At 50.6% G+C, this 23,741-nt stretch overlaps 1 protein-coding gene across 3 annotated transcripts in view; it reads right to left on the bottom strand.

The window, feature by feature from the left end:
• SORT1 (sortilin 1) overlaps nt 1-21,227 on the bottom strand; it is a 43,929-nt gene extending 22,702 nt beyond the window's left edge. For 2 of the 3 annotated variants that reach the window (XM_090025703.1, XM_090025704.1), the window contains exons 1-6: nt 21,027-21,227; nt 5,899-5,958; nt 2,947-3,020; nt 1,791-1,893; nt 1,107-1,271; nt 203-276 (exon numbers count right to left, since the gene is read on the bottom strand). In XM_090025703.1, coding sequence (XP_089881829.1) covers nt 203-276; nt 1,107-1,271; nt 1,791-1,893; nt 2,947-3,020; nt 5,899-5,958; nt 21,027-21,176 — 626 coding nt within the window. In that variant the 5' untranslated portion in view covers nt 21,177-21,227. The remainder of the gene's footprint in view (nt 1-202; nt 277-1,106; nt 1,272-1,790; nt 1,894-2,946; nt 3,021-5,898; nt 5,959-21,026) is intronic. The other variant, XM_090025705.1, reaches the window with a different exon arrangement.
• Nucleotides 21,228-23,741: the final 2,514 nt, after the last annotated feature.

Raw genomic sequence — 23,741 nt, 5'->3', positions numbered from 1 at the left:
AGAACCAGTTATGGTGTCCTTCAGTAAAGCCTCCAAACAGAAGCTCACTCGCTGGGGCCAAGAATCAGCATGAAGAGCTCCAATTATGCAACCAACGTCAAGATTAAGCATCTGAGTGGGAGATTTGATAATAAAAGTTAAGACCAGTGTGGGGAAAAAGAGCCAACAACATGGATCACCCACCTGCTGTTTGGCTACTCACCATTTTGCCAGACAAACAGCTTTGTGGAGTTCTTCCCAGCTTTCCCCAAAGTTCTTTGACACCCAGAGGCCATTCTGAAAAAGTCAGAATTGAGAAAGATTGATCGCTACTGACTGAGCTACCTCTGAAAACCTCAGTTCATATCGGGCCTGAAGATGGAACACTTGAGAACAGTGAAATATAAGACTAAGGATGTGGAGAAGTTTGAGAGAGTCCAGAGGAGAGCCACACGCATGATCAGAGGTCAAGAGAACAGGCCTTATGAGGAGAGGCATGGGACTCTTCAGCCTGGAGAAGCGAAGGCTCAGGGGTGACTTGGTGGCTGCCTATAAGTATACAAGGGGTGTGCATCAGGAACTGGGAGGGCGTCTGTTCACCAGGACACCCCAGGGGAAGACCAGGTCTAAGTCACAAACTGCTGGAATGCCGCTTTAGACCGGACATAAGGAAAAACTCCTTTACCGTCCGAGTCTCCAGAGTCTAGAATAGACTCCCCCCAGAAGTGATGCAAGCACCTACTCTGGATACCTTTAAGAAATGCTTGGAGGCCTATCTTGCTGGCATGATTTGACCCCAGCTAACTTCCTGCCCCTTAGGCAGGGGGCTGGACCTGATGATTTTGTGAGGTCCCTTCCAGCCCTAATGTCTATGAGATCTATGAAGACCACAATGGTCCCTGTAAACAATATACTCTCAGTTTCCAGTTTGAACAGGTAGATGTTGCGACCAATAAAACTAGAGTGGTAGGGCCACTGCAGCTAACTTATTTTCCCCACCGTGGAAGACCATGCAATACCACAAGATGTCACTAAAGAGTCTGACAATGTGGTTTGTGGGTTCTTTAGTTACTACTACAAGGAAGCAGAGAGGAACATGTTCCCAGCTTTCTGCCCCTATCTCTTACTTCAGTGCTGAGGGCCAGCAGGTAATCCGAGTTCTGGGGGTGGTAGGTGATCTGAGTCAGCGGGTGGAAAGGGAGATCCGTCTCGACAAAGTTCTTGGCAAAATCAGATGATCTGAAGATCTTCCCTCCGCGGCTCCCACCAGACACGTCCCCTGTCAGAATCACCTGAACATGGAAAAAGGAGGGAATGCGGTCAACACCTTCACCTTTGCTGCCACAGCATCCCTGACATGGCACAGCCCACAGGCAGAGCAGAAGGCAAGAGCTGAATTAACCTGCTCTAAGAAAAGAGCTTCATGCAACTCAGATTTACCCAGAAATCCCTTGCCCTACAATTATAATGTGGTTTCCAGAGCAGCAGATCTCCAAAGGCTTCTCAGGGCCCTGAGAGAGGAGTTACCCACATTTTACAGAGTGGGAAAAGTGCGGTAAATAGACATGAAGCATTTTGCCCCAGCTCTCCTGGCATGTCTGCAGTGCTGGGAACAGGACCCAGGGGTGCAGAACACTAGTAAGAGCAGCCCACTCAAAACCAACGTTTCAGCCTACCCCTAAAACAGAAACACGTTACAATCCAGCATAAACGAAGCCTCCATTGTAAAGCCAGGCTGCTCCCCTGCCTCCCCACTGACTCAAATGCAGCATAAATTAATTGGCAGGGGAGTGGATAACCTATCATCCTACCTTCCCCGAATTTTCTGGTCCAATGGCTATCCCAAACTCTGTCCGGATGAACGTGTTGTTAATGAGGTGCGTGATGTCCTGGAACTTTTTTCCATAGTCCTCACTGAGCAGAAGGAAAAAAAGAAATGGTAACAATGCTAGAAGTCACCTTGGTATGCAGCATGGTGCCAGGGTCACTGCAAAGGCCACTGCTGGGATTCAGGAGCCTCATAGGAAGGATGTTCTGGGGCACTTCCAAGTAGCTGTTCACTGCAGCCATTGGAAAGACAGATGGCAGGGAAAGAATTGCAGCTTTTCATGGTGCACACTTCCCAAAGGTCTACACTCCAGCTGGGGAGGAGACTGCCAGCAACCCAGGACCAGGGCAAGCCAAGGAAGTCAACTGCTCAGCCTTCAGCCCCAACTCATTTGCTTCCCCCTATAAAAATAGGCATTTACCCCACTGACAGAAAACCTCAGCTGGGAATTTTGGTCTCCAAGGGGCCTCACAGTCCTTTACATCAGTGAAAAGACCTTTGGGAAAGATACAGGCACCAGCTGCATGTGCCCCAAAAGAACTGGGGCACCATCTGGTAGAGGTGAGTTAATGATCTGAATGGAAACACCCAGGCCCTGGGCACATTCACAAAGGGCCCGCTCTGTCCACGAGTGGGCAAGGTCCTCCTGGGTACAAGAAGAGAATCCTGAGTACGTGATACATTATCAAACCAGAACAGCAACTGGAGACTCAGCTTGCACAATTGCCAGAGCTATGCCTGGCTTTCCAGGTCACCCTTCAGCACACTCCCAGCTCCCCTGGGCTAGGCAGGGCCTCAGCTGTACATTTCTCAAGCAGAGAAGCAGATGCTGGGCATGCTTGGGCACCCAATGATTACTTCTGGCTCTGCACTTCACCAGCAGACCCGTACTCCGCAGGCTCAAGAAGCATGGCAATTAAATGGTGGCTTAGAAGTTCTCCACTACTACCGCCTAGGAAGGCTAACTGAACCTGTAAGCAAGTCAGTCTGCTTCTGGCCCCTCCTGCGCTGGGTGCAGCCAGCTGACTTCCAATAAATGGGAGAACTGCAGACTCATATCTGATAATCGAAGAATGTAACTCCCCAATGAAGCAAGGTCCACAAAACCAAATCAACCTACTGAACATCATGGGTCTCACCTCCTGTAGAGCTTGGACTGCCCGAAACTCACAATCACCAGAGGTACCTGGAACGTGGTCAGGACAAGAATCACCTGGAGACAAACAAAGAGAACCAAAGGACGTTTGTACGCATGCTTGTGCCACAGCACCAGGCACTTTTAAATGCGCCCAGCGCTGCTGTGCATACAGTTCTGCAAGTGTTGAAATGCACATCAGGGCTGAGAAAATGGTGGCAGAGCGCTTTTGAACTACGTCAGGTTGGAGGTGTTTTAGTTCAAAAGCACGCTGCCACCATTTACTGCATGCTGACATGCATTTCGCCACTTATAAAACTGCATGTGGTGCAATGCAGTGCACGTCAGCTTGCATGAGGAGCAGACTTGATTAATCGAGTTTGCTCTGACCCGCCAGATCTCCAGCGCATCTCAGGACAAAAAGGTATGTTTATAAATGCCCAAAGAATCGAGTCTGTGGAAGGCCTAATGGAAGAATCCCCTGAGAACACCAAGCAAGGTGGACAATGCAGCCATTGGCCTTGGTGCTACAACAAAACTTCACTAGATTTACCCCTACACCCATCTGTACTTGGTAGTTACCTTGCACTTTCACCTACCTTCTGCCCCAACCCTGTCTTCTGTCAAAGATCTTTAACAACAGAATCAACAACCCTGTAGATTTGTCCTTGTTGAGGTAGCCAGAGTCTATTTGGGACACTTCCCCTATCACATGTGACCCATCTGCTGGACACCATCTAATGTTCAGCTAACTCTAAATGCAAGCTATGGGCTCAAACCAGGTTGCCAAGTTTCTCAAGGACCAAATGCCCCTATTGTCTTCAAAGCAGTAATATGCTGAGTGTTGGTATCAAATGTAACAAATATGAAATGTATAGGCACCTTTGCCTGACAATGGGATTAGATGAGTGCCTATAGTAACTCAATCCCAAGGGTCTTTCTGTACTAAGGATCCTCATTTGTTAGAAAGGTGCTTTACGGCTTGTGGGGTGGAGTGGGGTAGGGGCTGGAGCAGTTCTTGGGGACCCTTCTAGCCTTAACTTTTATCACAGGATTACCTACAATTGCAGAGGCAGGACTCAGTGACCCAGATGGTCCCATCCAGTTTTGCATTAAGCATGCTTTATAGACGGATTCAGCCACTGCTGGGGAAAAGGCACCAAACCAACAGACAACTCTGATAGAGGCAGGGAAGGAGGGAAATTCTGCTCAGGCTTTAGGTGGGTAAACAAGCCTCTGACATCCATCCACGCCAGACCACCCCTGGAGGCTCCAGGTCTTATCAGCCTGTCAGCTTCTACTAGCAGAGCTGGCACTACTGTGGATTTGAACCTGGGGCTCCAAGAATTTCAGCCCTGGTGCTTTAGTCTCCAAGGTGCTGTGCAGCAGTTGACATCACCTGTGGCACAGCAGACTGGACTACAGGTCTGAGAAAGGTGGCTGCCTCAGCAGTTCCCCTCTCTGCTAGAGCCTACAGGAATGCAGAGTGCCTTTAAACTGTTGACAGCCCCGCAGTGCAATGCACAGAGGTAATTACAGCTGTTGGAAAAGCCACCACCTTGTCATGTTTACAAAGACACACCCTCACCCCCAAACACCTGATGCTACCTGGCAGCAGCTCAGTTACCCTGCATTCACAGCCTTACAGTGAATGCCAGTTATATGGGAATATAATGCAGAACCACCATTCTCTGTGGATGGTGTGAGCTTTGCAAGCTGTGCCGTGAATGGCACAGGCAGTCAGGCCATCCTGAGGTGTCAAGGGGCCTCACTGTTTTTTCCTGGTATAGCAGAAGGTCTACCTCAAGCAATGGCACTGCTACAAAAACTCTTATCCCTGCACAGCTCCAGAGGTCTGCATACTGCTGAACTGACAGCCATTTCATACCAGGGCAGAGGGCCGCAGGCTTGGTACAGTTAGATGGATCTTTGGCTCCAACTCCATGGTAATGAAGCTGACCATTTCCTGTCATCCATTAAGCAACAGGACCACCATCTCTTTCATGATCTTGTTCTCACCCTAGGTAGAACGTAGCAGAGGGTTTGCAGGGCATCCTATAACATTAAGATATTTGTATCTGAGGTTTTGAATGGCACAGGACTTGCTAACAGCAGGGCTTGAAATCAGTGGTTGCAGCACTTTACAGCATAAGGCAGGAAGAACACTGCTGGTTTCTGGTGTGGCAAGCCCTTTGAACCTACAAGGGTGGTTACCTGTAAAATAAAAAAACCCCCTAAATTAAAGCTCTTTGGCACCTACAAGAATGGTTACGCCCTCGAACAGACACCTAGAGAGACTGTAGACTCTTTCGCTGGAAGTTTTCAACTGCACATCAGAAAAACACTTTTTGCAGGATGATCCTGCCCCCTGCAGGGGGCTGGTCGATGGTCCTTTCAAGCCCTTTTCTGATGACTCCAAACACAATCATTGCTAAAACAATCCCCTGGGAGCTCAAAGCGGTTTCTACGGAAGGGATTGTTAGGCTGGTCTTAACTAAATTGGTTTGGAAAGTAATAGTGACAAGGGGCAGAAAGTAATATGTCTGCATCCCAGCTAGTCATATTGTCCCAGGTTGACTTGCTGGGGTGCAGTCATATTGGCTTAATAGGTGCTCATGCTTGTCCCTGGATGCAAACAGTCTCCCAATTCCAGCAGCTTTATACCAGAATTGCAGCCACACTGGATAGCTGCACTGCTTTGACCGTGTCTGCTTCTGATGTTAATACATCAGTGCCAAGCTGCGTTAGGTCTGCCCTCACTGGGGATATGGCCAAAAAGGACTGACCCTGCACATGCAGATGCTGCTGCAAGTGTCTCATTTTCAGGAACGCTCCAGCAGAAGACTATCGGGGAACACCAACTCCAAGCTGTCCTACCAGCTTATCCAATCTCTACCACTGGGTAGTTAACTGGTAGGTGCCTTTTAAGCTCATTTGTATCTAACGCATTACTTACTCCAGTGCTGTCCCCAACCCAGGAGAGTGATACTGAGCCACTGAGATCATCAAAGACACACTGAAAGGAAAGAGAGAGAAGTCATTCAAACTGCTGCACTTTCCACTCCTGATCAGATAATAAATATCAACCCTTTGTCCTCTCACCAGTGAGGCAACATGCCTTGTGGACAGGACCCTCCCCCTTAAATGCCTCATCCAGAAGTCACTTCAACCCAGGGCAGTGATGACCCCCCCACCCTGCCCCATCTTGAGTGGGGGGGGGAGGTAACGTGCTGTGCAAGCACCGCGCAACAGAAATCCACAAAGACTTGCCTAACCCACTGGAATTTTCCTGCCTCTCATCATAGCATAGGTGCTCCCTGTGCAACTGCCCCTGACTTTGTGGCTAAGTACAGACAGTCAAAAAGCCTGAGGCTGAATCAGTTCAGTCTTTGCAGGTTAGTCTAAAATGCAGAGATTAAACTGAGAAACAACTGGATAGACATTGACTTCTGATTCAGGAAATGGAGCCATATGCCTGCAGGGGCTCATGCTAGAAGCCGGGAGTGCTACAGTACGCCTCTGTGACCCACAGCCAGCAAGGGCTGTGTGTTCACTTCCTCTTCCTGCTGCCCCCAAGGTCTCTGGGATTTGCAATCCAGAATCACAACAGCAGGACTCTGCAGGGTTGCTCATCACTTCTTCTTCCTGCTTCCAGGTGCCTCTGGGTTTTGTAGTCCACAACTGCAGCCAGCAGTAAGTTTTTAACAGGGCAAGGGAAAGGAAGTTTGACTCCTCTCCCTCGCCCCAGATCCCAGCCAGGATTTGCCTGGGGGGAAGGAGGACAGTCGCTACCTCTGCCCCCCACAACCCTTCTCTGCTGAAGCAGACAGCACAGCACCAGGCCAGGGCTGCAAAGCATGCAGGGGGACTGTGATTTAACTTGAACCAGGAAGGAGCCTGGGACAGAAGTTTCATAAACTGGTTTGACGCAAATCAGTTAAGACTGATACTACATTCAACCAGGTTTATCTTAAACCAGTTTCAGCCATTTTGAAACTGGTATATGTGCACTGAACTTCTCTTCTGTTATAGGTTTAAACCAGTTTCTGATTACTTAAACCAGTTTATGTGCAACGTCTGTCCCTAGCCTATATGATTATCACAGACAATCCTCTAAGGACTATTTCTTGCTTCCTGCTCTCTCCAGTGGCTTCACTGACACACCGTTATGTGAAATATTGCTGGAACCCCCATGGGACTTCCCTGTGTGCCAAAAATGACAACACCCCAAAAGCTCCATCCAGTCTCACTGCTGAAGTCTCCTGGGCATGACCCCTGGGCCTCTTCTCTCTCCATACACCCACTTCCCTTAGGTAGTAAGAGGGAGTCTGTGGTGGAGAGCACAGAGCACAGTTTCAGCAGAGACCTTAGGAAAATCTTCACGAACAGCCAGTGTGAGACCAGCAGCCAGTAAACTAAGAGGTCTACAATCACTGCTGAGCCTCAGCCTTTCACTCAAGCAGTGCTTTCAGGCCCTAAAAGGGCTGGCTGCTGAGACACATGCACAAGTTCCACAGCCTGCACTTCTCCCCGAGCTCTGCAGCCATCCATGGCTTTTTCTTTCCCACCTGGATGCCCACCAATATGTTCATTTGGCAGTTCGGGAAAAGCCTAGCAATGGAGCTGAAGGGAACGTGCTTGTCCAGTGCAGTCATCCTCACCTAACCATATGTCACTGCTAAAGCAGAGCTCCATAGGCCCCTCATGTCTTGCCTCAGCAGATGCCCCAAATCATCTTTGGTAATCCTGCCCTGGGAGAACCTGACACTACGCAGCACAGGCTGCTCCCAGATCTCCCCCCCATTCACGGGTTTGTATTAACATGCTGCTCAGCAGGGAGTGCCCTGGCAGCAAGTGGAGGAGTCCTGTTTGCAGCTAAGAAGGGGAACAAGGGGAAGTGCTAGGGCTGAAGGTTAAATGGGGCTGGGCTCCTTCCCCACTGATCCTGCTGCACATAGCTAGGAAGAGAAGAGGACAAGGCCCATGTCGCCCGACAGCAGGTTTGAGTGCACTTGCGGAGCTGTGAAACCAGGCTGAGTGCTTTAATCGCACAGATGCCAGAGCAAAACAGCCAGGCGTGGAGCTGTGCTACTGTGCTTGCCAACTGCCTGTATTCCTCGCAGCTCCTGTCAAGCACCCAAACACCCTCCCGGGCAGGGTCCAAGTCCTCTCCTGTGTTATGCATGGGGATGGGCAGACACAATGTCCCAGAGAGACTAAGCCAGCCAGCCACCTGACTGTACAGGGACGTGGCCAACCAGGGCAGCAGTGGTGCAAAGGAGGAAGCCAGCAGTACAGATATCATCTAGAGCACACAATACCCTCCATAAATGCCCTGCCCTGCCCTGCTGTTTCAGAGTGCCTCAATTAAGCTGTGCTCTATTCACATTCTCACGAAGATCTGAGCCTCTCCATTACAACTCAGCCAGCACCTGTGCCCTGAACGTTCATGAGTCAGCCATTGTTTTGAGCCAAAAAACAACTGGGCTCCTGAGTTATGAGCAGAGAAACTCCTCCCTCTTGGAACTGGGTGGCTCCAGTATACCTGTGCAGCTGGCAACACAAATTCCTTTCTTCTACAGGCAAGGTCAGAGAGACAGTCCCCATGGCAATACTCCTGCGGCCTGAGTCAAGATTTCCTTTTGAGCTCAAGCACCTGCTAGCTGGATTTCTACAACAGCATTACCACTCGTGTTGTCTAGTAGCTTTGGACCAATGAAGCTGCATAGGTGGCAGCATGGGGAGGATACAGAACGATGTTTCTGAAAGGAGGCGTCTACCCGGGAACCTCAGGCGGGGGCAGTGCCAACACAATTACTGAGCTGTTCCAAACTATGAAAGGCAGGCAGGCTTCTGGGAGAGCTGAAAAAGGAAGGAGACATGGGGAGGCTACCAGGAAGGATTTCACAGCAACAGCGGGGACCACAGGGACTTACTGCTATGTGAGCAAAGGGAAGAGCTGACAAGCTCCTTAATGAAATCCAGCCTGCTAGGACAGCGGTTCTGTTGTAAAGAATTCAGACAGACCGCAGCAGGTCAGAGTGCTTTTAACACTATGAATTCCTGTTTGAAATCTCTGCGCTTGTCTTGTGAACTGGTTGCACACCTACCAGCACTAATGTCGCCTAGTGCCCTGTAGCACCCCTGTAAAGATCTCAAGACACCAGGGTGCCGTGACATCCTGACCGAGAGTCACTGCACTAGGAGCATGGGCTAGTCTGAAGCAGACCAACATGAGGATGGAGCTGGAGACATGTTGTAATCTTACTTCTTGGCGGTTGTAGGAAGTTGCCAAATGTCATGTACTTTAGCACAGGCGATGGGGATTTTTGGAAGATGACAGAGATGTTTGCAGTACTTGAGGAGGGAGATTATTCAAAAAGCATACAGCTCACAGCTAGGACTTTCAGAAGTCAGAGAACCAAGGCAGCAGCCTACCTGAGAAGTAATAGGGGAGGAAAACTCTGCTGGAGACCAAGAAACAGAAGGCAAAGAGGAAAAAAAAAAGAAAAACCAGCACAAATTAAGCAACACTGAGGTTTCTCTTGCCCAAGATATTTGTGCTTGAGCCACTGAGATGCAAGAAGCTGGGACACAGCCAAAGACCCTGGGCAGGAGTGTACTGTTCAGGGCCAAGCCAACATGTTGAGGAGCAGCGGTATAAGGGCTGCAGGTGCTCTGGAGTGAAGCTGCAGATGGGTAGCAGAAGCTGCAAGACTTGGGAAAAAGGATCCAGCCTGCGCAGCTGCACTTGCTGCCTGCACACGCCTTGTTTGTAGATTCACCTGGGAGACAGAGGTATTAGCATCTCATTTAAAGACAGGAAACATGCAAAGGAGACAGAAGGGCAGAAGATGAGCCACATGCAGATGCTATGAATGCCAGCAGAGATGCACTGAAATGGATGTAATAGAGAAGTTACACAGGAAATTCAGGAGAGGGGTGTCCAGAGTTTGCAAAACCTGCACGCTATTAGTCACTGCCAAACAAGATGCACACAAGCTGCAGACCTCTTTGCCCTCCCCAGGCAAACCCATCTCTTTTCTGCCCTCCTCCCAGGAGGATGCTGCAACACATAAATACTGCTTTGACGCACACATCAGGGAGCACTCTGCAGAAAGAGCTGAGTCACTGCAGTGGCTCAAGCCCAGGTGTCCAACAACCCCAACTGGTTTTCTAAAGCCTCCTCCGCTTTGCTCAAGAGAGTCCTGGAAGGTATCCGATTCTCAGGGAATTAGGTTGTATTTTAATCTTGCCGGGCCTTGTGTCACACTCACGATAAGACCTCAAAATACCATCCACGTGACATGAAGTGGCTCTACTGTATTCCAGCAGTGGAGGAGACCTTGCATTTTCAGCCTCCTGGCCAATTATCAGCCCAACTTCATAGTAGCAATGGCCCAACAGCTCCCCTTCTCTCAAAGTGAGATTTTAAACGGAGCAATGGTTTCCCTTTACATGGAAACAGGAAGAAGGGATGCGACTTAAAGCGAGCACCGGCAGGCGGGAAGGACTCTGCGTGCAGTAAGCTCCAGTTTCAAAGAGAGATCGTTACACAGATTACAGACACTCAGCGATGAACGCAAGGAGTTGCACCCACATCGACACAGAGGGCCAACAGGTGCACAGCTCTTAGTCCAGAAGTATCCATCCAGTGTACCCATTAGAGCCAGGACTGGCAAGCAGGAAAGCTAGCAGGTGCTTTCCGAGTTGACTTGACTAGTACAGGGTTTCTCAAGCTGTGGGTCGCAAGAATATTTGAAAAGGTTGCAAACAGACTTTAAAAAATGGATCAACAAACTTAAAAAATGTATTCTCCTTTAAAGTTGAAAAATATGGGAAACCGCAGCTTTTCTCTTGCAGGATGGCAGGGTTTCAGCCTGCAAGGGGCTGCTTGGGGCCCCCCCAACCCCACACACTGCAGGGGCTGGGGCCTGGGGGTAGCAGGTCGGGAGTGAGGGGCACTAGGATGGGACTGGCCAATGTCTACAAATGGGTCCTGGTACAAAAAAAGTTTGAGAACCACTGGACAAGAAGGAGAGAGACTCCTCTTCAGCAATTAAAACCTGTGCTCAGGATAAGCAGGCATTGGCAACTTGAATACAAACCAACTCTGCATGGAATTGAAGGGAAGACACTTTGCACTTTGAGAATGCCTTTCAGCTCAGGGATCATAAAGCAATTAACAGCTCAGCCCTCACACCAGATGCCTGCCCTGGGTGAGACCTCCATGATGCAGCGAGGCAACAGTTTCCTTTTGTTTGAATTAGGTTGGCTTCTAGAGAGCCTCAAGCCACATCAGGAACTGGTTTTGCTAAGCCCTGCATAAACAGCCTCCAAAACTGCAAAGAGGTGCTTGCAGTGACACAAGAGACTTAATGTAGGTCAAGGAGCAAAATATATTGCAATCCAGCTGCTAGAGAGAGAAAGCCAGAATGTCATTACAGTTGGAAAGTCACCAGGATGTGCTAGAGGTAGAAAGACATTTACAAGAATTATAGCAAACGAGGGTTGGAAGGGACATCAGAAGGTCACACCTAGTCCAGCCCCCTGCTCAAAGCAGGACCAGCCCCAGCTAGATCATCCCAGACAAAGCTTTGTCTGCCCAGGTCTTTAAAACCTTCAGAGCTGGAGCTTCCACCACCTCTCTGGGTAACCTGGTTCCAGTGTTTCACTACCCGTCTTGTGAGAAAAATCTGCCTAATATCTAACCTAAATTTCCCTTGCTGCAACTTCAGATCATTGCTCCTTGTTCTGTCATCTGAGAAAGGTACTGACCTGTAAGTTCTTCTATATACAAACCCGATTAGAAAGGGAGACTGCAAGAAACAGGGGCCTGAGCAATGTGATCCAAAGGAGGGTGAGAAAAGATATCACAGACAAGCTTGAAGAGAAGCCTCTGGCAAGGGTAGCAGGACAAAACCATTCTGTTTCAAGTACTATTAAAAATGACTCGACTCTGTTAAGGTCAAAAAAGCACAGTAACTAGAGTCAAGGAAGGACACAGGCATGGGTGAAGCATGTGGCCGCCCAGGGTTCGGACAGAAAGGGGGCCTGAAAATGGTAATTTTTACTATCATCTTTGGCGAAAATGGTAATTTTTATTATTATTATCTTTGGCGAGGGGGGGCCCAATACTAAAAGTTTGCTCGGGACTGCCAGGAGTCTAGGTCCAGTGCTGAATAGAGTCCCCAATGAGGCATGTTACACCTGCTTGTGTTTACTGTACAGACAAATGCAAAGTCGAAGAAAATGGCTAGTTATATAGGGATACTTTTGCTAGGCAGAAGGAAGTGGCCACTCGGCTCCACTTACCATGGGAAAGTTTAGTGCTTTACACCCAACAGCTTCCTGGTTGGATCAGGGTTGGAACATAAAGTAAAACATGCGCTCCCTCCAGACAGCACTGGCTTCTGTAGCCCCAGAGGGATTGTGGCTTCAAGCCGAGCTGCTGCGGTATGAAAATCCCATTCAGGAAGGCTCACAGGAAGTGGCGATGTTATCCCACCAGCAGGCAGGCTACACCCAGGGCCTGGGAATTAGGACTGCTGGGTCCCACTTCCAGCTCTGTTCAGCCTCACAACAGGGTCCCCAAAGAAGCATGGATGACCGAAGGGTCACTGAAGACAAAGCTGTTCTGGGAACCTCCACCAATCAGCCCCTGAAATGGCTAAGTATTCCTGTTCAGAAAACATTCACCAAGTGTTTTTCCTTGGCAAGCGTCTTGCTTCCTTTCCACCCTTCACCCATCCCCTTCCCTCCATACATCTTTAAGCGGTTTCTTCCCAGGAAGACAAAAAAAGGAATGGTCAATCTGATGGGCAGCAAACAGCAAGGAGCCCCAACGAGCCCAGGTACCAGGGTGCAAGAGCAGTGTGTGCTCACCCTCACTTGGGGCAGGGGAGAAGTTGTTCCCCAGCACCAGGGGCAGATAAAACCATCTAGGCAGCAGTAGCCTCTCCCCCCCGATCAGAGCGAAGGTTCAGGTGAAGGGGTGGTTGCACAGGCCACATGGATCCATGGAGAGAGAGCTTCCATCTGATGCAAACCTCTCCTGCAGAAACAGATCTCCAGGAATTGGACAAGACCACTCAGGTAATGTCTAAGCCAGGGATTCCCAACCAGGGTGCTGCAGCAGGGTGCTCAATCCTGACAGGCCTTGAGATCTTTTCGAGGGCGCTGCGGGGCACCATGCAGAGCTAGGGGCGCAAATGGGATTCACAAGATGAATACAGGGATTTCAAACAGGAATCCATAGCGTTAAAAACATTGCACCCTGCTGTGACCCAAGTTCTTTGCAGTACAACTGCTCTATTATTTTTCCAGAGTCAAAAAACAAATAAAAGCTCAGCGCTGGCGTTTTCTGAGGGGTGCCTTGATTGGGAAGCACTGGTTTAGCCCTGACAGCATTTGCTCCCTTCGGTAACTGGCTGTCTCCACAGAGACTTTCAATCCCCATGTGCAATAAGAGTCAAAAAACCCAGGCAGGTTTCCAAGACCTCTGCAGCAAGTCTGGGCAGCCGCTGCGCATTATCATACAAGGTAGCAGACAGGAGAGAGAGCGAGCTGTAAATTATGGGCTGTGGAGAGCTCTACTGGCTTCTCTCGGCACTTTCTAAAGCCATCAACACCCTGCCTAAGCAGCTGCCAGACGGTGACCCCTTTCCCCGAGAAATGGCACCAAGGGGCACCCATGTAGGGGCAGCAAACACAGAGGACCCAGATGAAGCACCAAAGCCTTTCTGTAAAAGAACTGTGGGTACATCCAGGGTCTTCTCGCCCCGCAGGAAGGTAGATCTGGCAGAGAATACCAGGGCATCGAGTCTCCAATGCCAGAGCGAGGGTTGCTTTTGGGTAGGGAAAGAATTCACAGAAGTTTAGAGCTGGAAGGGACCTCTTGAGATCAAATCTTCCTGTTCCTCCTGCAGCTTACCTCTGATAGGATCAAGACCTGAAATGCCTGCGTCAGCATACAGGGATCCCGACACACGCAAATAGCTATCTTTGCCCAGCTCTTGCAACCTTCCCGTCACCCTTACTCACTGCTCCCCCACGGTTTAAAGGGCTGTTTGAAACCTCACAGCCCTGCTGCAGAGAGGCCTTATCTGCGTGCAGCATCTACAGGGGCAGCAGCTTTCTAGCCGATCACCTGGGAGTGTTGTTGTTCCCCAGTACAAAGCCAGGCCATTCACATGCAAAAAGCACAGGATTGGGGCAATATTAGTAACGCCCGTTTCCTGTCAGCTGCCACGAAACGTATGGGGTTGACCCACCAAGCCAGAAGCTGGAGCATTCGACCCATCTGACAACAACCAGCACCTGCCCCTCGCACTAGGGCTCTGCCAGATCTTGGCCAACGGGGATCAGGTTGGACCCAAAACTGGAAAGAAAACAGGCACAATGAAGAGTCCCGCTGTAGGAATATAGACCCATTGCTTACTGGAGGGGTTGCATTGCTGCTGGTCTAATAAAAAGATATTACCAAGCAAACCTTCAGCGTGGCTCATCAAGGGCAAAATGGGGCAGAGAGGCTGTGGGGGCCAGATGGGGCCATGTGCTGCCCAGGGTGCACTCTTTCCAATGCACCCAAAGCCCAGTCCCTTGTGGTCACTACAGAATCCCAGACGTAGGAGCCCTGTGCACAAACTGCAACGCTCCGAGGCTTTTCAGTGCCTGCCCCAAACCAGGGCACCATATTTTCAACCGGCTGCTGCAGTGCCCCACAGCAGCCTGCACAATGGCTGCAGCGCACCCCACGTGCCTTTGGAACGGGGGCATCACCTTTCTGCAGCACACTGCTACAGATTTACTGCACTGGAAAGCTTCTCTAAGTCCATCCCCACCGCGCAGTTCATGTAGCAACAGGAATCGCACACAGAAACCCTTGCCTCTTGCGAAGTAAAGTGAACACGCTAATCGAGGGGGAACGCTAGGAGCTCTAGTCTAAGCTTGTCGTTACCCAAGCGGCCACGCAGCCCTGTCACTTGCCACAGGAAGCCTTAGTGCTTAGTCCCTAACAGCAGTAATGATGTCTGGCTCCAAATGTCCAGTGAAGCCAACACTTTGGTTTGGTTGGGCAACACAGACAGCAGCCTCAATGGTGCAAAACATACATCACTGGGAAGCAGTTCAGAACAGGGGTCAGCGATCTGGGGAGCCATTTGATCCAGTCTGAAGACATGGGGCTTAGTCACAGGTGTTTTTTCCATGCACCTGCTGGGAGAAGTAGCATCGGCAGCTGGGTCCCAATACCCACTCATCTCTGATCTGAACTGGGTCATTGTGGCCTGCAGCCTAAAAGGGTTGGTGATTTCTTGTTTTTTGGGGGGCATGAGGAGGAGGGGTTGTAAAAATATTTATTTCTATATAAATAAATAAATGTATAGATATAACTTTACCTCCAACACTCCACCAAGCAGCCCCTGCAGTTCACTTGGCAGATCAAAGCCCACTTTGATAGTTAAACCATTAAAAGCCCATTACACAGTTTGCACCTGGTTCTTGTTTAGAACATGACCTTCCCAGTCCTGCAACACAGCTTCGCATTTTCCCAAAGCAGGTGGCAAAAGGACAGAAAATATTGCTCAGCACTGCTGAGCCAGTCAGGCCAACATTGATCTAATTTGGACATGAGCATAAGGACTGGCAAAGACAGCAGAGAGCTCTTGCGATTGCCCATTACTGGGCAGCAGACTCACTGGCCCAGCAGCACTCCCCTAGCCAAGCGCTTCCTGCACTGCTAGTCAGGCAGCTCTCCAAGCCAGAAATGGAGATCCTCCAGGCACCGCTTGGGGATCACTGATCCAGACTCAGAATAAACAAACAGCCTCATCCAGCCTGGAGGGACTCGCAGCAGCTGGAAGCACAGCTGCAAGCTAATCCCTTTTCATGATCAAGTGCAACTTCACCCTGTTTACTGGGGAAGGACACTTTGACTTCCGGAGAAAAGCTGGCTACATTCAGAAAGTTTCCCAAACCCAGGACAAATTGTACTGGGGTCATCACCTGTTTAACACGCAGTTTTCAAACTGACCAATTATTAAGGGCTTTGCCAGTGACCCTTCAGGCAGAAGGACTTCTTCCCCAAATATTAAAATAAGGAAACTGAGGCACGTAGCCCAAGCAGATCTATGCAGAGTCCCTGCAAGCACAGAGATGGCAGGAAGCGACTGGTGGCTCTGCTTGTCCTTCCAGCGGTTCCAGTTCTTTCCCCAGCCAGGCTGACTGAACCAGTTTGATGTAGCAGCAGGCACCGTACATACTTCCTGCAGTGTTATGGGCCCAGCTTTCTGGGTAGCAGCAGAAATTGTTCTCATGCTGCCCGGCATTGCTGCTGGAAGCAACAGCTTGTGGGTTGTTTCCAACGCAGGTTTTGCCTCAAGGCTTCAGCTGGCGCTCAGGCACCACCAGCGAGGGGCAGAGATCATACTGCACATCAAAAGCTGCTCTCTTGCAGTCTGACACAGAGCACACTTGGCTCTGCCGCCTTTTGCGCACAAAGCAAACGCCCACCTTCCACAGAGTCAGACCTGCACAGACAGCAGCTGACGTAGAGAAAAGGACATGACAGCTGGCAGGTGCTGCTGCACATTACTTTTGAAGGCAACCTGCAGGAACACAGCCACCAATATAGTGGTCTAATCCTCAACTCCAGATTCACAGGTGGAATCCTGAACCAGCAGGTCACAGCCCCATCAGGAGGCTGCCCCATGTGCACATGCACTTAGATTCAAAGAAAATGAGGGCTGAAGGGACCTCAGGAGGTCGCATCTAGTCCAACCCTCTGCTCAAAGCAGGGCCAGCCCCAACTAGATCATCCCAGTCAGGGCTTTGTCTAGCCAGGTCTTAAAAACCTCCAAGGATGGAGAGTCCACAACCTCTCTGCGTAACCTGTTCCAATATTTTGCTACCTTCCTTATGGGAACGTTTTTACTAATATCCAACCTAAACTTCCCTTACTGCAACTTGAGACAGTTGCTCTTTGTTCTGTCATCTGCCACCACTGAGAACAGTCCAGCTCCGTCCTCTTTCAAACTTTGCTTTAGGTAGCTGAAGGCTGCTATTAAATCTCACCTCAGTCTTCTCGTCTAGACTAAATAAGCCCAATTCCCTCAGCCTCTCCTCAGAAGTCATGTGCCCTAGCCCCCCAAACCATTTTCACTGCCCTCCACAGGACTCTCTCCAGTTTGTCCACATCCTTTCTGTAGCAGGGGGCCCAAAACTGGACACAGTACTCCAGATGTGGCCTCCCCAGTGCTGAAGAGGGGAAGAATCACTTCCCTCGACCTGCTGGCAGCACTCCTACCAATGCAGCCCAGTATGCTGTTGGCCTTCTTGGCAGCAAGGGCACACTGCTGGCTCATATTCAGCATACTGTCCACTGTAACCCCCAGATCCTTTTCTGCAGAGCTGCTGCCCAGCCAGCCAGCCCCCAGCCTGTGCTGGTGCATGGGATTGTTTTGTCCTAAATGCAGGACTTTGCACTTGTCCTTGTTGAACCTCGTGAGATTTCTTTTGGCCCAAGCCTCCAATTGGTCTAGGTCACTCTGAATCCTATCCCTACCCTCCAGCAAATCTACTACTCCCTCCAGCTGGTGTCATCTGCAAACTTGCACTCTATGCCATTTTCCAGGTCACTGAAGAAAACACTGAACAAAACCGGCCCAGGACCGACCTCTGAGACACTCCACTTGATATTGGATGCCAATTAGATGTTGAGACATTGATTATTACTCTTTGAGCCTGATGCTCAGGCCAGTTTTCTCTCCACCTTACAGTCCATTCATCCAGCCTGTATTCCCTTAGTTTGCCTGCGAGAATGCTGTAGGAGACCATATCAAAAGCCTTGCCAAAATCAAGGTACACCACATCCACTGGTTTCTCCACATCCACAGAGCCAGTCATCTCATCATAGAAGGCAATCAGGTTGGTCAGGCATGACTTGCCCTTGGTGAATCCATGCTGACTGTTCCTAATCACCTTTTTTCTCCTCCAGGTGCTTGGAAATGGATTCTTTGAGGATCTGCTCCATGATTTTTCCAGGGACAAAGGTGAGGTTGACTGGTCTGTAGTTCCCTGGATCCTCCTTTTTTCCCTTTCTTAAATATGGGCACTCTGCCCTTTTCCCATCATCCAGGACCTCTCCTGATCACCATGAGTTTTCCAAGATGATACCCAGTGGCTCTGCAATCTCATCAGCCAACTCCCTCAGCTGCATCCCATCTGGCCCTATGGACTTGTATGTGTCCAGCTTTTTAAAACAGTCCCTAACCTGTTCGTTCACCACTGTTGGCTTCTTACCTCCTCCCCAAACTATGCTGCCTGGTACAGTAGTCTGGGAGCTTCAGCCTGTGATCACAGGAGAAACCCCACTGACTCACAGAACTCACCACCACATCCCTTGCTACTTGGAAGCACTGGAACGACTAAGCCAGCAGGATCCCCAGGGTGAAGTATACCCAAGCAATAGTCTGTAGAGAATTGGGAAGCAGCTCTAGCTGGCTGGAGAGGCTGGAAGGCACCTAATGTCACCCAACAAGTGCAGGCAAGGACCAGCATTGAAGCTGTGCACAGAGCTGCAGTCAATCCACTTCAAGCTGACTTCCAGAGACTAACATCCACTGTCTGCATGGACAAGGGGAAACAGGCTCTCCCCCACGTGCACATTGGCTCCCATAGCGGAGATATGGAGACTCTGGAATATAACCCGTATCTTCTGGGAGAAAGGACCCTCTCACGCTAAAGGACAGCAGGATAAACCTCAAAAATAGAGGCAATGTACTGAGCACCAGCTTCCAGATTTCACTGTCTCTTAAGACGCCCATAATAAAAGCCTAAGAGCTCTTGCTCGCTCTCTCTCTAGTCTCCAACAGGCACCATCTATTCTATCACAGACGGGGAGGACAAAACACTGCCAGTGCCAGCAAACAAACGCGCACATTCTTCTCTGTGCTGAGCCACCATGTTATTACCCACCACACAGATTTTTCTGACACAGCCTGTTTCTTTTAGACACTGTGGGCTTTTTATATCCCCACACAGGCGCCGTGATAGAGGAGGGAGGTTTGGCTTGTGGGGCAATGCAAAGAATGAGGAGTGTCAGGAGAGCTGGGCTCTGCTCCCAGCTCTGTCCCGGACTGGTTTTGGGCAAAGTACACTGGACGGCTCCATTTTTCATCCCTAAAAAAGGGAGAATGCTTACAGTATATTACAAGGAGGTTGGACGCTAAACGCAATGTTAAAGTCCCTAGAAGGAAGCAGTCAGAGCTGATCACAGAAGCTTTGCCACCTTATTCCAACCAGACCAGGATGGTAGAAAAGAAAGACTGAAGTGGTCCATTAAGCCATGAAACCCATCCATCCCAAGGCCAGGCTATCACCCTGAGGAGGGAACGTAACATTAAACTGGCATGTTTACCCCAAACTTCAGGCTGTTTGCTTTAACCTTCCCAACTTTTGATAATGCACCAGATACTGTAGGCAAGTAGAAACAGACTTGAATCGCTTGGCCAGTGACAGGATTCACAGCTGTGATGGAAGCCATCCAAAGGCAAGCCCCACAAAAAGCAATGCAATGCCTGTCTGCTTTCCCCCACTTGCAGAGGTACATTGGGTAGCTTCATTCCTGCTCCCAGCTTGACCAAGCAGCAACACAACATTAACAGAAGCTGCTCAGGTTCGGTCAGTAAGATTTGGGTTGCCAGCAGAAGTTGAACATTTGCCCCTGGGTATCTTGTGCTTGGAAAAGCCAAAAGCGGAGGCAGGCACCGGGGCGGTGTCAGGGAAAAGGAGCCAAACGGATGTCAGAAAGTACCAGCCGCTCTCCCTGCGCCTCCAGCAACGGGGAGGCTCTGTGTAAGGGCTAGGAGACTTCTGCCCGTCAAAGCAGCCACAACACTCACGTGTTTGAGGGCGGCGAGGTGGGGACAGGACTTTTTCAATCAGTTAGTGACATCTGGGCAAGTCCTGGGAATCCCAGGCAAAGAGGAAGCTTTCACTGCACTAAATTTTCCATAGGCAGGCAAGAAAAGAAAATCCCTGCTCCCTGCGGTTTGGCATCTCGGTGTCAGGCGGGTGGATGAAATAAGCTATTGGGGTCAGGCTGGATTTACACTAAAGAGAAGCGCACGAGGGCTTGGCTTCCTACCAGTGCTCTGCTCTGGCACCAGGCTGGGCTTGGGGAGAGAGGACGGGATCTCACCTTTTCTACCAGACCTTCAGCAAGTAATCAGCGGGCAAGGTCTTTCAAGGCTGGTATTAAAAGAAACAGGACAGCCGACTTTAGACTTTGGGCAGGGGCAGGCCTTTACAAGTCGGAAATATACAGGGCAGGTGAGATTTTAGGGCTGCCAGATTCGGCAGCATCGCTTCAATCTTATGCTCAACCTTTTCGTCCCTGCAACAAGAAGCTACCGTGTCCTGGGGAAGGGCTGCGCTAACGACTCTGATGCCAGGTATTACATCCAGTTTATAAAAACAAAATTCAAATGGGGAAGCAGAAAAGCCCGGAGGAAGCCACCCCATCAAGTGCTAACTCTGGATTGCCCTGGAAGGGAAATCCTTCTCCGGAGAACGGGGGTGAAGCCTGCCAGGCACAGGTCTGCTCTTCAGGCCCCCAAAAGAGCTGTAGGCTTCAGGTAAGGAATGGAGCCAGGAAAAAACCTGCCAAGAGCACAACGAACGTCTGCCGGGGCTGTAAAAAGAGCCCGAGCGTAGGATTTTCCACTGCGGATCATTCATTCAACAGCGGCCCCAAATCACCCCGCTGTCGCAAGAGGCCCGGGACGCTTTCCACCGCGCACTCGCTCCCTTCTCCGAAGTGCTCCCACGGGGGCGACGGCCGGAGCCCATCGCACTGCGACCTGCGGGCTCACCGCCCTTGGGCGTAGCGGCAGGACGCGGTGCAAGTCGGAGCCTGACCACACCGAAACCCGGGGAGGGGCGGGGATCCCTCAGGGGAAGCCAGGGCCCGGCGGCTCAGGCCGAGGGATCCGCACGGAGGGCGGCCAAGGTCTGCCAGTGGGCACGCTGGTGCCGCGCACAGACCTGGAGACTGAGGCGCGGGCCCCGAGCGCCCCCGCTCACCTTGTGCGTGTTGTTGGTCAGGGCGCCCTGGACATCGCGCAGGCCGCCGCACTCGGGCAGCGCCGGCCCCCGGGGCAGCCGGGCCGGACAGGCGAGCGGCGGCAGCAGCAGCAGGACGAAGCCGCCCAGCACAGCCGCCCGCAGCCCCATCGCCACTCCGCCGCCTGTGCTCCGCGACCGCCCCGCAGCTCCGCGCGCCCCGCCCCCCACGCCTCATTGGGCGGCGCGCGCGCGGGCGGCGGCCCACATTGGGCGAACAGGACGTCGCTCGGCCGCTCCGAAGTGCGCGCCCCGCCTTCCCCTGACAGCTCCGCCACCATTCGCGGAGCCGCAGCCGCTCGCGAGCTCGGATTGGCTGGAGCAAGCGTCAGTCTCTGCCATGGCAACCATAAAGCCTTTCAGGCTGGCTATGCGCTCTCCGTGGGATTCGCTCTTTGCCCCCACCTTGTCAATGTCTCGTTGAGGTCCCACCCCCTTCCCCAGCTCATTGGCCGGCCCCCGCTGCCGATTGGCTAGAGGCGCTGTTACTCTTGTAGGCTCCCTAGGCCGGCCTCACCCCCCAGGCTAATCGCTCTAGCGACTGCTTGCTGATTGGCTGCGGGCTGCGTCCAGCTATCCAGCCATTAGCTGAGCGAGAGACGCTCGGGATTCCTGGCCCCGCCCCCTGCCCTGCAGGGAGAGGAGCGGCCGGATCGGACGAGCGGAGCCACTCGCGTTAACCCCTTCGGCGCCGCGGGGGCAGTACCTGTCTGTGCAAGCCCAGGCGCTCACCTAAGGGGGCGCTCGAACCTGCGGCCACGCGGGCAGGCCGCTGCTGCCAGAGGTGTCAAGAGCTGGATTAACCCTTCCCTGGCTCTGCCGCCAGTAGCCACAGGGGCGGCGGGGCGGGGGAAGCAGCCTCCAGCCCCTCTGCCCGGGGCACAGCTGTATCCAGCTCCGTCTCTGGAGGAGCAGGAAGCGCAGCTGCACTTCTCCAGATCGAAGGTTACCCCCATCCAGCTCTCCCCGCTCCCTCCTTGACTCCCCTACCTGGTTCTTCCCCCCAAGCTGCTTTCCCTGCATTAACTGGAGGCCTCCATCCATCTGCCCTGTTGCTGTCGCCGATTTGTGGTCTCTTTCAGCTGGAGCTACAGTAGAGCAAACGTCAAATTTCAGGATCACATGGATTGTTTAAAATCGCTTGGATCCAGCACAAGCAGGAAGGGAGCCCCGAGCACCACATGCTACGAAAATTGTTGTTTGTTTTTAAAAGTCTCACCAGTTTTAAGCCAATCATGTTTCTCAGACTAGAGCCACTTTTGACTGCTACAAGTTGTCAGTCCTAGAGCTAGCCAGCTCCCACATGCCAGAGGGTGCCCAAAAGTAAACCCATCACTGAGCCCGGATGCTGCACTACTATGCGACTGAAAGGCAGCTAGCAACCTTCACAGCTTGGTGCGATTAGAACAGAAGTGCATTGCAAGAGCTGAGAAACAACAAATGATCATTACCCTACTTACTAAACAGGGTCACTCCATTTACTTTGTGTTGGCTTTGCCCTGAGGGATTTTATTATTTCCAATAAATAAATGAGGGTATCTGATGAGATGAAATTGCTGAAAGAATTAGACTGAGAGAGTGAGCGAGCATGCGAGGGCCTTGCTGGATGTGAATAAAGAAGTCGTTCCAACCCTAAGCAAAGCAGCACAACAGAGACAAGGAGTCAAGAACTGAAAGTGAAGGGACTTGTAAAGTGAGAAGGCTGGAAGAACAAACCCAGCAAGAATGGAAAAAGAGAGCAGAAATGGTAAGAGCAAGGAGTAGGAAGACAAGGTATTTGCAGCAGCTGCAAAGGGGAAGAAGATAGGACTAGCTGTAAGAGACACTCTAATCCATCGGTTTTCAACCTGTGGTCTGCAGACACCTGGAGGTCTCCAGGCTATGTCTAAGGGGCCTGCACAAGATTATTATGATTAGGAGTTTACCTAACTCACGGTGAGACAAAGCAATTTTTGCAGCTTGATTGCAGCATGAAGAGTTGATTTCATGGGCATATTCCAGTGGCCCCATCCCTCACTGCTGATGGGCAGAGCCATAATACCATGCAATTTTATAGCAAATTCCACAGCAAGTAAATTATATCGTGTATCATATTATTATAATTCTAAATATTTCTTTTAAACAAAGTTAAATATATTATAAACGTATACATAGTATGGACTGCAATTTGTGTCCTGTTATTATTATATATAGCATTCTACAAAAGTTTAGAAATACTAATTAACATTAACAGAAACATTTTCACTGATTGGCACCATTACTTAGTTTCCATCACTAGCAGACAGTGGGTGCATCTACACATTCACCAATGCACTTTTGCTACTGCACATTAAATTCAGTACCTCTAATGTGAGGTACTAACTAAATGCGCATTCAGCTGCCCTAATGCACAGTAGCGTGCATGCTTTTTTAGTGATGTTTCTTACGCAGTAGCCTAATTTTACTGCACATTAGCATGGTTTGCCGTGACACTCTAATGTGCATTAAAATAGGCTACTGCACATTGAAGTGCACGTGTAAATGTACCCAGTAACTCTCAATCATGTGATCTGTAGCTGCAGTGACTGTCATATTGTCTTCTTCATATTGCGGTAAGCACTGGGACATTCTAAAACAGCGTATCCTATGAATAATATGCTGGGAATTTTTTTAGATTAGTTTTACAGGAAATGGTGG

This window comes from Crocodylus siamensis, chromosome 13, assembly GCF_052110815.1.
Source record: "Crocodylus siamensis isolate JL-2025a chromosome 13, ASM5211081v1, whole genome shotgun sequence".
NCBI classification, from domain to species: Eukaryota; Metazoa; Chordata; order Crocodylia; family Crocodylidae; genus Crocodylus; species Crocodylus siamensis.
Note: the sequence above shows the minus strand (reverse complement) of the source record. Positions and strands in the feature narration are given on the sequence as shown.